At 58.2% G+C, this 14,029-nt stretch overlaps 2 protein-coding genes across 3 annotated transcripts in view; one reads left to right on the top strand and one right to left on the bottom strand.

Moving 5' to 3' along the window:
* Positions 1-173: 173 nt before the first annotated feature.
* On the top strand, positions 174-693 carry NDUFAF8 (NADH:ubiquinone oxidoreductase complex assembly factor 8). The gene is made up of 3 exons (XM_063351915.1): positions 174-326; positions 418-528; positions 603-693. The coding sequence occupies exons 1-3, from the start codon at positions 246-248 to the stop codon at positions 621-623; spliced, it is 213 nt and encodes a 70-aa protein (XP_063207985.1). The 5' UTR covers positions 174-245; the 3' UTR covers positions 624-693.
* A 630-nt stretch (positions 694-1,323) lies between these two features.
* The window catches only part of SLC38A10 (solute carrier family 38 member 10), a 38,052-nt gene continuing 25,346 nt past the window's right edge, over positions 1,324-14,029 (bottom strand). For both annotated transcript variants that reach the window (XM_063351914.1, XM_063351913.1), the window contains exons 12-16: positions 9,649-9,819; positions 8,841-9,320; positions 8,160-8,267; positions 4,961-5,140; positions 1,324-4,629 (exon numbers count right to left, since the gene is read on the bottom strand). In XM_063351914.1, the coding sequence (XP_063207984.1) occupies positions 3,455-4,629; positions 4,961-5,140; positions 8,160-8,267; positions 8,841-9,320; positions 9,649-9,819 (2,114 nt within the window). In that variant the 3' untranslated portion in view covers positions 1,324-3,454. The remainder of the gene's footprint in view (positions 4,630-4,960; positions 5,141-8,159; positions 8,268-8,840; positions 9,321-9,648; positions 9,820-14,029) is intronic.

The following is a 14,029-nucleotide window of genomic DNA, read 5'->3' as shown; positions in this document are numbered from 1 at the left end:
TTCGACAGGCCGACCCAGCCAACCCGAGAAGGGTGAGGAGGACGACCTTCATCCATCACCCAATCAGAGACCGGAACGCTTTGATAGGCGCACCGCTTAACCTATCGACGCGCCGGAGAAGGCGGGCGTTCGCCAACACCCAATGCGAGAGCGAGGCGCTTTGATGAGCGGAGCGGACGGCCAATCCCGGTTGACCCGCAATGGCGGCGCCCAGGCCGTGAGGAGGAAGCGGCGCGGCGGCGGCGATGTCGGGCCGGGGCGTCTGGCTGCGGACGCGGGCGCGGCTGCGGCGCTTCCCCGCGCTGCTGGCGGGCTGCGGGGAGCAGGTGGGGCCGGGAGGGGGGGGATCGTTGCCGGGGAAGGGGGAGCCCGGCGGCCCCCGGTGCCCCGCTCCGGTTTCCTGTGGTTTCCCCGCAGGCGGCGGCCTATGGGCGGTGCGTGGCGGCGGCGGCGGGCGGGACGGCGGAGCTGCGACGGGACGCCTGCCTGGAGGAGTTCAGGGCGCTGCGGGAGTGCTTCGCCAGGGCGGTGGGTCCTGGGGCTGGTGGGAGGGGAGAGGGGCCGCGGGGTCTCGGCCCGGCCTGACCCGCCGCTCTCCGCAGGCCAAGGCGACGCCCAAGTGACAGTGGGACCGGCCCGGGGCCCCTCACCGGCTCAGAGACGCTTCGGATGAATAAAAACTCTCAAACTCCACACAGTTTGCTGTTAGATTACAGAATAAGTATGTTACCACTGGCCCCGGGGCTGCTGGAGGCCCTGGCCCGGCCCTGGGAGGCTGAGCAGCCCCTGGAGCAGTGGGCCTGACATCCCACCCGCTCCCCGGGACACACATCGCGCCCCAACCGACGCCTGGCGGAGCCCTTCCTGCCTTCCTGCCTCTCCCCAAAATCTCCCAGCTCCAGCTTTGCTCAACAGCAAAATTTCCCGCAGCAGCTGCCGGAACCGCAGGCCAAAGGCCCACGGGCCGAGACCAGACGGACACGGGCATCGGGAGGGCCCCAGTCCATTTGGATCACTCCGGCTCCTGCAGCAGCTCTGCTGCAGCCGCTCGATGCCCTGAATGTCAAATTAAGCATTTTCCTCCCCAAGCCAGGACCCGCGCGCGAGGGCAGCGGGAGGATCGCAGCCTCCCCTCCTCTCCCCCAGCCGCAGGAGGAGCAAATCTCAAAGAAAGCACAAAAGCCCCCTTTCCTTCGGCAGCGGAACCCCCGGCCGGTACCGGGCACGTCAGACACCGCTGCCCACCCGGGAAGCCGCAGCCCAGGGGCTGGGTAAGGCTCACCCATCTCTTTTTTTTTTTAATTAAAAAAAGGAGAATTCATCTCAAAATGCTTCAGCTTATTTTATTGATCAGCTCAGCCTCCCCTCCGGTCTCTCCACCCCAGTACGAGGCAACGCAGCTCCTGCCGGCTTCCAGCCAGGGCCCCGCCGTTCCCAGCTGCTGAGGAATGTCGGGAGCATCTTTGGTCCTTTGCGTTCAGGCAGAAAACCCAACAGCCACAAACACAGGCAGGTCTGACCCCACGGGGCAGGAGCCTGCCCTCGCCCTGCCCTCGCTGCCCGGGACGGCCCCCGGCGGGCAGCAACGGGCAAGAAGGGGCAGATCCAGCTCTTGCTCCGGCTCCCGCTTGCTTTAGAAAGGCTGGTTGGTGCCGCAGGGGACAAAGTCTGGACCCGTCTCCCCGCTGCGGACTTGGAGCCGTGCTCCGGAGCCTGCTGCCGTCCCTGCCCTGACACACACGTACATGGGACGGCTGCGGAGCGGCTCCAGGGTGCCCGGCCGCGTTGCTTGTGCTTTAAGACAGCGTAATGGAGAAGCTCACTTGTACTGGGGGTGGGGGGAGTCCTGAGGGTTAAGGCCATGACAGTCACGGAGAAGTGGCGCGGGTGGTCCTCCTGAAGAAGTAGGCCTGAATACGTGGCTGTTGCCCTGTGGCTCTGTGTCACTTTAATGAGAAATTAAGACGACATCCTTCAAGCAACAGGCACACGTCCCAGGCAGGCGGCAGCAGAGTTCCCAAGTGACCAGAGCCGGTGTGACAGTCCCACGTGTCCGATAACGACCCGTTCCTGGCTCTGTGAGGTCCCATCAGACACGAACTCAACGAGGCTAGTTTACCAAAGACACTTCGAGATACGGATATAAAAACCACCACAGTGATGAGGTCTGTAGACTCCAGGCTGGGAAATTTCAGCCATTCTAGTGAGAGCTTTGGGATTTGATTTCTTACATTCGCAAGTCAGGATGTAGAAACACAAAAAAAACCAAAAAAACAAAAGGATGAATCACCGTCTGGGAGCCTGAAACGAACCAGGGCTCTCGTAGAAGCTCTTCCCTTCCTCATAAAATACATTTCCAGGGGCGGAGTACTGACATCTATGGATGTAAAACACAGCGCGGAGGGGGGCTGGGAAGAACGCACAAAACAAACACGCTCCACCGCGTTGCAGAGAGAAGAGGTAGGTATGCGTGAGCCAGGCCCCCCAAGTCCGCCCCTTTAAGCCACGTCTTTTGTTCCCAAATTAGTCACCTCTTGCAGAAAAATCAAGCTGGTTTGGGGGAGGGGGCAGCCTGCAGCCCCCGGGCTGAGCTTCATAATGCACTTTGGACAGGAGAAGTCGAGCTTGAGAGCACAGACGAGAGTTGAGCATCCGGGGAGGGCGGCGAGAGCAAAGCTCCGAGTTATTGCTAGTGTGTGGCCAACCAATTAAATCCCTGGGACTAGAGGCAGCACAACAGCAGCAGTTGTGCCCGTTTAAGGCAGCGTTTCTACTAAACTAGGTTCCTAAACCACAACTATCTCCTAAACATGCAAGACTAACAGCTCCCATTTCAAGAGAAACACCAAAGCAATTGGCTAAGCTGGTCCTCAACTCATGGCTTGATGCTTCTCCCGAATAAAGCCTTTCCCGAGGTGTGCGAGCCCTGGTTCCCCTCCTCCCGCGGCCCCGCGCAGCCTGGGTGACGGCACCCAAGGCAGGCGCCCGCGAAGCCTTTCCAAGCAAGGAGGGGGGAACCTCGCAGAGGACCACCTCGGTTCTGAAAGGGGAGAGTCGAGAGCCGGATGGAGAAGGCAATTCGATATGGAGGAGATGTTGAAAAAGGTCCTTGAAAGCTGGCCTGGCAGGGAGCCAAGGTAGATGGCAACCTCTGAAAGCCAGAGGACAAGTGGGAGCTTTTCTTTCACGGTTGCCATCTCCTTGGCCACCTGCAGCGCTACCGTCGCAGAGACTCGAGGAGCCCCCCGGTCCCCTGGACAGTGCTGACAGGTCCAAGGGGATCCCCTGGGTCCAAGAACTGCGTCCAGCGAAGCGCTGCTGGCTTAGACCAACCACTGCCTGAGCAACGGTGGCCGAAAAACCGGCTGGTGAACTCGAACCTTCCCTATGGAGCTCCTCAGCCTCGCGCCTGTGGCCAACACCCGCAGCCACCCACCGAGCACGACCACCCTGCTCACACGCTCCTGTCCGCCTGCGTCATCTGCTTGATCTGCCGGCTGTGGACCACCTGCTGAGCCCCCTCCACAACTTGGTTTAATCGTGTCTCTAGAGCACTCCGGAGGTCGTTTACTTTCACATCTGGAAGGGGGTTCAGGCCAATGAAGACCCCCGCCCCCTGCGCAGCCTCTTCCTCCTCCTCGGGAGGCAGCAGGTCCCGTCTCCTCCGGCGGAGGTCCAGGTCCGCCTGCAGTTTCAGGTCCCGGTTTGGTTTGATGTCGTGGTCCAGCTTCTGGTCCCCCTGGGCAGCCGCCCCTTTCTCAGGCTTTTGGGCAGGAACATTCTCAGGGCCTGGTTTCTTCTCAGCATCGTTTGCGAGACCTCCGTCCCCGTGCCTCTGCTTGCTCCGCAGACCTCCCTGCGGGTCCTGGGCCACGTCCATCACCTTCTCCTGAGGAGCTTCTTCCTTTACCTCCCCTTTGCCGGGCAGGTCCCTGTTCGAGGCCTGCTGCCGCCTGCCAGCACCCTCCCCTCCCTCGGTGTCTGCAGCTCTCTGAGGCTCCCGTAGGTGCTGCTCGTTCTCTGCCACGTTCCTTTTACTGGAGGAGTCCAGGGCAACTGCCAGGTTTTTGGGCTCCACCTGACTCAGTGCTTTGGCTTTAAGGTCTATTCCCGAGTCTCTTTCCAGACTCTTTCCTGCTACTCCCTGAACTTTGGCAGCCCCCAGCTGTTCTCTTTGGATGGGAGCTGTAGCTACTTCCACGGCTTTCAGGGAATTCTTCTTCTCATGGACGTCTCTTCCAGCTTTGGCTTCACGATCTCCTCCTAAATCCTCCGCCAAGGGCTTCTTTTCTAGGTGGTTTCTGGCTGCTGGAATGTGTTGGGCATCCCTGTGACGGGAATCCTGGTTCTCCACAGGATTTTTAACAGCTCTGTCATTCTCCTGTGGTGGCACCTTCCGCTCCTTGGGAGGAACCCCAGGAATCTCATGCCTGTGCCCAGCCTCCTCCAGCTTTCCTGCAGTGGCCCTGCGCTGCTCGGCGGAGTCAGCAGGCTGCCTGCCCGGGCCCTGCCCGGGGTGCTCCAGCACCTCTTTGCCGAGCGGCTTTGCAGCAGCTTCTTGCTTATCTCCAGGGCCCTCGTCCTCCTTGCTCTTGGAGAGAGGCACAGCGGGCTCCTGCTGCATTTCGGCTGCGGAACAAAACCCAACATGTAAAAGCTTCTTCTCACGAGATTCCCTTCTCCCACCACCCCATTCTGCACAACGGGGGACAGGAGGAGAGATCACACCATCAACGGCCACGCGGGAAAACAAGGAGAGCCGTGGGGGAGAGCGTTATCCCTGTGATCAGGGGCTGGGGATCCCCACCTCGGAGGTGAGGGTCAGACGCAGGAATGGCTTTTGCAGAGTGGACTCTGCCACGTACCAAAGGGACACGGATCTCTCCCAGGTTGATTTTACGGCTGCTTTGAGCAGTGATCAGCCCATGGAGGGGGTCATGCTCTTCGGTGATGTCCTTACCTTGCTTTGGCTTCTCCTCTCCTCCCTCCTCCTGCCGTTGCTGGTGGATCTCCTTGTGCTGCTCTTCAATTACAGCCAGCAGTTTTGCCTGCTGGTCAAGCAGCTGCTTCTGCTGTACCTGCTGTTCTTTGATCACCTGCAGCAGCATGGCATGGTCAAGCAGTTTCGCCTGCCCCGCTTCTACAAAAGGGAAAAAAAAAAAAAAGAAAGAAAAAAACCAATCCATGACCCAAGCTCCTCACTAACCATCTCTCAGCACTGGAGGGGCTGCAGGGGCTTTCCTCGGCAGGAAGGTCCTGGCCCATTCGCCAGCAGGGAGGGAAGGACGCGGCAAGGCTCTGCTGCGGGTGCTGGCGGTGACGGCACGGCTCCGGCACACCTCCACCGAGGACGGCAGCCAAACGCCCAGACTAACAGCTCCCTCACACACGGGACACCGGCCTCCCAAGGAGATTTGGGTGGACGGATCGAAACCAGGCTCTCATCGCTAACTGCTCGGGCAGGAGAGCCACGAGGAAGAGGTACAGGGGAGCGGCTCTGCTGGGGTCCCAGCACAGGGAAGGACAAGGCGGCTGCTTGGCACAGGAGCTGGAAGAGGACAGGACCCGCAGCAGTGGGTCGGGAGCGAGGGGCTCGGCTGCCCAAACGAGACGAGCTGCTTTAAAACCTTCCCGTGGAAGCCCCAGCGCTGCTGCAGCTTGGCTCTTGAGATCAGCCAGGCTTCTCAAACACACATCATCTCTTCGAATGCACTGCGAAAACTTCCATCTCAGCTAAACCGAGCCCGGAAAGACCAGAAACACCAAATGTGCAACCTGAGGAGGAACTGAAAGAAGTCAGCGAAGGCACAGCACCAGGAGCTGCCCTCAGAGGGAAACGACCCGCACGGCGGGATAAACCAACACGGAAACATCAACCCAGCACGTGAGATGCAGACACTGAGCTGGGTCTTTCCAGGGGGCAAGTCCTGGGTTACAGCCGGAGCGATGAGAGGCTACTGCTGTCTCTTCTCCCGGCTTAGCCAAGTGAACGTCTCGCCTGGCCCACAGCAGGAAAACACCCACCGAAAACAACCCTGCCGAAGATTATGGCTTTGAGCACGCTGGAAGGGCTGGGATCGCAAGCAGCAATCGGACGGGTTTAACGGCCGAGTATCTCGCACGCAGCAGCGCAGGCGGTCGGGCGGGTTGAAACCCCAGCGGTGCAGAGAGGCAGCCCCACCGTCCACCACCACAGCAAAACCGAGCTTTCGAGCAAGGAAACCCTTGCCCGACCCCTGCCCACCCGCCCTCCGTGGCCGCGCAGGCACACGCGGCAGACGAGGGGGTGCATTTCGGGCCCAGCAGAAGTGACTCACGTTGATTCACTCGCCACAAGCCACACGTCAGGCACAAACTATGAGTCCCAGCTCTGCACGGAAACGTTGCTGCCTTTTTTCTACCTGGACAGACACCCAGACGTATCGTATCGTATCTGGAGAGCGTGAACCCACGTGTGGCTTGTCTCCCGCACCAACAAGCAGCCTTCCTCCAAAACTCAAGGTGTTTCTAGACTATTGTGCCCCAAAGGAAATAATGTCAAAATTAATAGCCTGCAAATCGCCATTTAAATTAAAAAGGGATGCTGTCCAGGTTAATCCTTCTCCAGCACGCACTGCCTCCCCCTGTCCCGCTAATCACCCGCAAGGTGATTACAGAGAAATATTTCCAGTTCACATTACGGCGCTATTAGCCGAGGGCCCCTGGAATTCCCCTTCCATTCCGTTTACAGAAAGCTGGGCTGCGAGGGGGAATTCGGTCCTTTCAAGAGAGCAATTGACTGCTCGAGATCTGTTTATTTTTCGCGCTTTGCTCAGAATAAACAATGAAAACAGAAGTCGCTTCTGCTATCTCGCTCTCCGAGCTCGCCAGGTCCCAGCTCGGCATGGGAATGTTTGGGTTGAACCGCAGCAGGCAAAGGTTTAACGCCAAATCAAAGCGTTTCTCATGGAGAGCTCTGCAAACACGTGTAACTCCTGTATTTGTGCAGCACACCTCTTCCACACAAACAAAAGGCGACGCTAACTCCTAGCCCATCCTTTGATCTTGGGGAGAGCAGGCCTCAGCCAGTGCTTTGGCTGGATTTTAACAGGCACTCTTCATAAAAAACTTCTTGAACAGTTATTAAATGGAAGTACCTGAGTTCAGGTGGCCCAGGGCAGCCACAGCCGGAGCAGTCAGCCACGGTGCCAGCGAGGCAGCCGTTTGCAGAGAGCACCCACGGAGCTGCGCACCCTCCACCTTGCTCCCACGACGCCTTTGCACCCTTTGCACCCTCTGCCAGCCCCTGGGCACGGCGCTCAGCTCAGGGCAGAGGAGCAGAACGAGCCCCGGAGCACCTTTTGGTGATACCCTCGTGGGAGAACATCCCCGGCAAGTCCCACACAGGCCGAGATGGAAAACCCCATGGAAACTCAGGTCCTTTCATCCTCCTCGAAACGTGATGAGTCCTCGCAGTCCTTACCTACCACTAGCTTTTCACGCCCGGTTTTTAAAGTCCCGTTGCAATGCAGAACGGAAAGAAATGAATTAGAAAACCAAGCTGTAACCCCCAAAGAGGGTGATACGCTCCCCAGGAGCAGAGCCTGCCCGCTGCCATCGCTCATTGGACCAAACGCCCACCACCTCCAGGCCAGAACGAAGGTGAAGAGCCACGGGACCCCAGCGCGGACCACCCGCGAGTCTGAGCTCGAGCTCCAACCCCTCTGGTGAGGCAGAGGTGGACGGCAACGAGCACAGCCTGAGGAAGGGCTCACCACACAGTACCAGCGCCGAGGCTGCTGGGGCCCCCCGTTTCGCACCAGCCAAATGGTTTTACTCCAGTCTGGCTCTCGCTGGGGCAGCACCGCCTGCGCTGGAGCGGCCGAAGCCGGGGAGCAGCGGGTCCCGGGTGCCAGCGTGACTCACGTCCTCGAGCGGCCCTGCCAGGGGCTGCGCCGTGGAACAGCCGTCCCGCGCCGCAGGCGTGAGCCCGGGGAGACAGGCACTAATTGCTGCCGTCGCAGAGGTGACTACGGCCCAAAGCTATGTGCGGGCAAGAGCCAAGAACTGCGCTGGCTGGCACCGTCCTGCTGCAGAGAGAATCCTGCACTCCCAGCCCCGGCTCCCGAGGGGAGCTCAGCGCCTTCCCCTCCCTGCACACCCCAGGGATGCACTCTCACCCTCCAGCTTGCTCTCCGTGTTCCCCTGTTGCTTCTCGTCGGTGTTTCGGGTATCCCTGGGCTCCAGCTGATCCGCTCTGTCCGGGAGGGGCAGCTCCTGCTTTTCACCTGCGGATGAACAGACCGACAGACCTTTGCAGTCAATGATGCTCCAGCAGCAGATGTTCTCTAAAACGACTCCACATCGTGTTGTCCCTCCCTGCCTAAGCCGGCACAGTTTATATTCAACCCGATGACTGCAAGGGAAGTAATAAAAAAAAAATATTTAACAATCTTATAGACTCGTGGCAGCGAGCCAGCGCTAACTACCTCAGCCAATTAAAATGCAAGAACAGTTCTAACTAGCTTTTAGACGGGCACTTAGCAATGTGTTACCTGTCAAGATCTCCCGGCTCCGTGTCCCCTGTGAGTTCGGAGACGCACAGGAACAGCATGGCACCTGACATTTAGTAGGCTAGCAAACAACTGTTTGACAGATATTATAGTAGCTGTCAAAGCCACCAGATTCCTCCTTTTCCCCAACAGCTGCTGCAGGGGCCGTGCACGCGCACGTGCTAATCTCGTGAAATTAAAAGGAGAGGCTGGGATGTAGGTAGGAATAACCACGCTGCCCAGCCGCCAGGGCAGATCACAGGCCACGAGGAGAGTTTGTTCAGACGAGGCACCATGGAGGCAGCTTACCAGGGTCGCCTTCCTTCTCCATGGACTTCACAGCCTCCTCTGCTTTCCTGGGGAGCTGGAGCTTTGATTTCTCCCTGTCACCTGCAGCCTCAGCTTTCTTCTCACCGTCCGGCATGGCAGCTTGCGCCTTGGCTTCCAGCACTTGTTTGTCTGGCTCCAGCTCTTTGTATGGCGGCCTGCCATCCTGCTGCACGATCACCTCCAGGACGTTCTTTGGATTCTTAACGGGTTTGTCAGTCCCTCCCCGCAGTTGGTTCTCAGCAATCGTTTCCTTCCCTTGTTTCGGGCCAAGTGCCTCTTTCTGGGGATTCGGCACGGCTGGCTCCTCCAGCGCTGGCTTGAGCCGACGGTTGTTGGCTCCTCCAGGCGCAACCTTGTTCTCATCGGATTCCTCCCGCTCCCGCCCCATGTCCACGACCACCTCGTCGTGCGGGACGGGCGGCTCGTGGCGATGTGCTTCCCCCACGGGCAGGGCAATGCCTAGGGCGGACGACAGGCAGGGTTAGGGAGCTCGGGAGTGACGGGAGAAAGCAGCAGGCAGCGGGTTCACAGCACACCCAGCACCCACCTCCCTGCTGCCCTTTCTCGACCATGCCTTAGGGTTCCTTATGGTTGGACTCCATCATCTTAAAGGTCTTTTCCAACCTAAATGATTCTACGATTCTAACGAGCCTCAAGAGCATCAAATACTAAATCCCCTTCAGTCCACGAGGTAACAAGCAGAGATCAGGATCTTTATCTGAAATAGCCCCGCGACGCACACCTCCCAGCTCCAAAGCCGGCACCCTTTCCCCACGTTCCTCGTTACCTTGATCGGGACGGTCAAGCTGCACTTTCTCCTCTGGCTTTCCTCTTTCCTCCTCTCTCTTGGGTACCTCCATGGGCACCTTGATCTGGGGCTGCTCCATCTCCTCCTTCTCCTCCAGCAGCTTTGGTTTATCGCGGTCATCCTCCGCCTCCTCCACGGCCGGGTTCTGGTCTGCAAACGCAGAAGAGTTAATTGCACGAGTTACGCACGGCCGCACTGTCAGTCCACGGGCAGATCAAGGCAATCCCTTCGTCTGCTGCAACCCCCTTTACAATCCAAGCCGAGGGCTTATTCCCCCCCCGCCCCCCGGCATCAGAACAGAGGGGTCGGGGCTTTTGTTCTGGGGTCGCCTGTTTGTTTTCCCTACCGTGGTTTTTTATGGAGCAGCAGGCTCGGAAGCGCAGGCCAAGCAGGGCCGGGATGGAGCCGGCTGCGGCTGCGAGCCCACGCCGCCAGATGGTAGCATCCTCCCGGCTCCCCCGCGCCAGACCCCTGAGCACCGGCAAAAACCATGGGGGGGGTCCGGCCGCAGCCCCCCATCGCCCGCCTGCGCTGGCTGCATGCTGCAAAGCGGCTCAAAACCTCTTTTGTTTTTTTTTTTATTTTCTCTTTTTTGCGCACGAGCATTTCCCCAGCCCTTCGGACGCCGCAAGGAGGACGGGCAGGAGGGAGGGGGCCACTCCGCAGAAGGCACGAAGTTTTGAGGAACGCGATTAAACAGGCATTAGGGGAAATACCCGAGGGAGACGGAGGGACTCTCCCCATCTCTCCCTCAAAGAGCTGGGATGTTTCTGGAAGACACATCCCAGTCAAACTAGCGACCGGGTTCAGCGCTGGAGTAACCACATGGAATTCGTGGCACGTCCCATGGATGGGAACGGTCCCCTCTGACCCCAGGGTGGCAGAAGACAACCCACACAGCGCCAACAGGGAACGAACTCTTCCTTAGAGTTCCTCCTTAGAGGAGGAAATCTAATTGTTTCCCAGCACTGAAGTTGTTCTGCAGATTTTTTTCCATCCAACAAACTCTGAAAAAAAAAAAAAATCTATCTTCTGTTAGAAAAAAAAAAAGATTCCCAACTCTTCCCCCCATTTGCCCTCCCCCATGCGATTTCCTTTGGGGAATTAATTCTATAAACATCTTTCAATTTTCTCCTCCCCCTCCGCAGGGCTGGTGCGATTTATTACAAGATGAACTCATGGGAAAGAAGAGATTGCCACAACTTCAGCTGCGTGGGCCTTACCCAAATTGGGGGGGGGGGGGGCGGGGAGAAGGGGGGGGAACAACAAAATAAGTACAAAATCCTGGCCCAGAGGGATCCGTGCCAGAAGGACCCAGCGCCGGTCCAGAAACCTGGACACTCTGGCCCAGAGCTCCGCACCCAGTTGAAGGGACGTGCGCCGGGGCTGGCCGGCTTTCCAAGTTTCTTTGGTTGGGGAATGACAGTGGGAGGGGAAAAGGACTCGGATTTTCTGAGAAACTCAAGTTTGGTACCCAAGGGTCCCCTCTCTCCATTGAGGGACTTCCCAGGGTTCAGCAAGTCACGGCAGGACACTCCTCCTTTCAGGAAAAAATGGACTGGAGGAACCAGTGCCCAGCCCTGGACGGGGGCCCTGGGAAGCAGGAGGCCGGGGAGGGGAGCACTCGGCACGGCTGCGGATGTTCCCAGCTCCATTCTGGCCTCGCAGCAAAAAATTATTTATTCTTATTGGAGGAAAGTTTTTCGTTAATTGGTTCATGAAGGCGGGAGATGGCTGCACTCGGAGAAGACGGCGGCGCCTCTGAAACCAGAGGATCCAGAGAACCGCAACACCGTTCCCATGGCAGAAGCGGACGAGGGATGAGGCACCCGTGCAGCCAGATGATGTCCAAAAGGGATAAAAATACAAGGCGGGGCGGGGGGGGAATTTTCCACGCAAGGGGGAAATGGAGGGGTTAAAACCAGAAGTACCCCCGCGTGCACGGCAGCGTTTGGCCACAGGACCCTGCCGCAGGTGAACCCCCCAGCTCCCCCCTCCCGGGTCTGGGCCCCGACTGAGGGGCTGGGGGGGTCCCGCTGCTGGGAGAAGCGTCAATCGTAAATCAAGAGGCGGCCACATGTCCCGGGTTCTGCAAACAATGCAAGAAAAGACCAAAACACAAACAAAACACAAACAAAAAATAAAAGTCTCCACACCATAATAAGACAAAGTTGCCTCTAAGCCGTCATTTGCTCAGCGGGAAACAAAATTAAGTTCATCATCAGGGCGTGAATTAACGACCTCTCACGCTGCATGGAAATCTATAAGGGACTATATGTGGTTTGCAGAGAACAATTTTGCTCAGGATGTGTAATAATCGCTCTAACTGTCTAGTCGCCCTGCAGGTCCCTTTGGAGAGCGTTACAGTAATGCTGCGCCTCTTAATGTTTTATGAGTGGTGTTGGACTTTACAGGCAAGGGCTGTAAAAGCTTTTTGGCTTACGACACCAGGAGCTGGGCGTTCGGCAAGCGCCAGGAGGGTTTGCCTTGCTCCGACGGGTCCTGCCGAGCCGCCCCGGCTCACCCGGAGCATCACCAGCTCCTCTCTCACGCTTATGGGGTGGCGAAGGGAAGCCCGGGCTTTCTGCGACTGATTTGTGTGTGTGTGTGTGTGCGCGTGTGCGCGCGTATGTGTTGTGGTTTGCCAACAGCCTCTCCAGGCTGCAATAAAATTTCACGATTAGCAACCTAAAAGCTTCCCTTCCCCCTCCCCACTCCTGGTTCGGATAGTAGCAATGGTCCCAGAAAGGCATTAAATCCCTCCTCGCGCGGTTTTCCTCTCGCGCTCGTCCACCGCAGCGACGACCGTGGCCAAAAGCTGGGTCCGCACCCCCCCGCCCTCGTCAGGGGCAGGGAGACAGGCCCTGCTGTGCTCCCCCCTGAGCCAAGGGACCGGGGGATCCCCAGGGACAGCACAGGGGGCTGGGGGAGACACCAACCTCTCCGTGACTGTTGAGCGATCGGAGCATCGTCCCAGGGCTGACGAGGGACATGGGGGGGGCCGGGGAGGGGGGTGTGTGTCAGGACCTGCTCGTGTTGGTCCAAGCTCGACTCGCTGAAATGGCTTCAGCGCAGTGAAATGGAGCAAGATCCACGAGAGCAGAGGGACGGGGGCAAACGGCTGCCCTCAGCCGAGCCGAGCAGCCCTGCACCCGAAGCAGGACGGGAGAAGCCCCCCCGGGGGAGCTCCGCGCAGCCCCCCCAGCCCCAGCGGCGCCTCCAGCCAGCCCCCCTCCCCCTGGAAAGGGTGACAGATTTCACAAGGTTATCGAATGGCATCACTGAAATTAGTTCACAGTTGTCTCCTGACGCACCAGCAGTAAAAACAAAACCCAAATTACAAGAGGCTGATAGTTCCTTTTCTGTGTCACAGGCACTATTAAAAGCCGGCTGGCACAAAGCACCCGGGAGAGCCGCAGCAGCCTCAAGCTGTTCCTGCAGCATCAGGAGCAGCAGAACCCGCGGCTCACGCGTCTCCGGCGCTGCTCTGCCTAATAACACCGGCGGGGACGCAGCCCGCAGCCGGGCAGGGCTCTTTTTTGGGGACAAACACGCGGATACGGAGGATCCCTCAGCATCACGCCCTGCCGCGCGCCGGCAGCCCGCGGGGAAGCTGAACGCCGAGCCAGGTTTCACCCAGGTCCATAAAACACAGCCCAGCACATCCAGGGGGGCGCGGGGGGGCGGACGGGGAAGGGTCCCCAGCGGCCGGGCTCCGCGGAGAGCCCGGGGAAAGGGCAACTCTTGCATAAGGAGCGTGAATCAGGTCTTTGTTACCCGATATTGCACAACGCCCAGAGAAAGAAAATGAAGCAGCGATGATCAAGTAAGGAGCTGAAAAATATTACAAAATCTTAATCCGCCCCATGAGACCCTCTAGGGTGCTTTCAAATACAGAGAGAAATTGCCTAATTAGCTTTTTTTTTTTTTTTTTTTTAAATGGATAATTGCCTTCGTGAGCTTTCACAGGCAGCTTAGCAACCTTTTAACATAGGCGCACACGCTGCATGCAGCGGCAGAACGTTTCTGAAAGGGGTTTTATACCTTTCCCGAAGAGCTGCTGACAGTAAACCTCAAGCAATACAGGCAGGGGCTGTAATGGGCACTTGGGTGTCGTTAGTAAAAACACTATTCAGAGTTCGCTGGTCAATACGTGTTCACATAAAAGGGCAATGTTCTAATATTCATAATCCCAGGGCCCACAGGGCAGGGTTTTAATGAAAGTCTGTACAGTTCTGGTCTCCGCAACATCAAAGAGGCCAATAAAACTCCTCTCACATGCTGACAGGCGAAAGTCAGCCGGCGAAGGCAGGGCTGGGAAAAGGCCCCGCGCAGCCCCCGGGTTTGCCTCGGCCAGGCA

This window comes from Chroicocephalus ridibundus, chromosome 14 (assembly GCF_963924245.1).
Source record: "Chroicocephalus ridibundus chromosome 14, bChrRid1.1, whole genome shotgun sequence".
Taxonomy (NCBI): domain Eukaryota; kingdom Metazoa; phylum Chordata; class Aves; order Charadriiformes; family Laridae; genus Chroicocephalus; species Chroicocephalus ridibundus.
Note: the sequence above shows the minus strand (reverse complement) of the source record. Positions and strands in the feature narration are given on the sequence as shown.

What these genes read in the sequence shown, in the direction of transcription:
- NDUFAF8 (XM_063351915.1), top strand. Translation starts at nt 246, where the DNA reads ATGTCGGGCCGGGGCGTCTGGCTGCGGACGCGGGCGCGGCTGCGGCGC. An exon ending in TGGCGGGCTGCGGGGAGCAG is followed by an intron (nt 327 to 417) that starts GTGGGGCCGGGA and finishes GTTTCCCCGCAG; the next exon opens with GCGGCGGCCTATGGGCGGTG. An exon ending in GGGAGTGCTTCGCCAGGGCG is followed by an intron (nt 529 to 602) that starts GTGGGTCCTGGG and finishes CGCTCTCCGCAG; the next exon opens with GCCAAGGCGACGCCCAAGTG.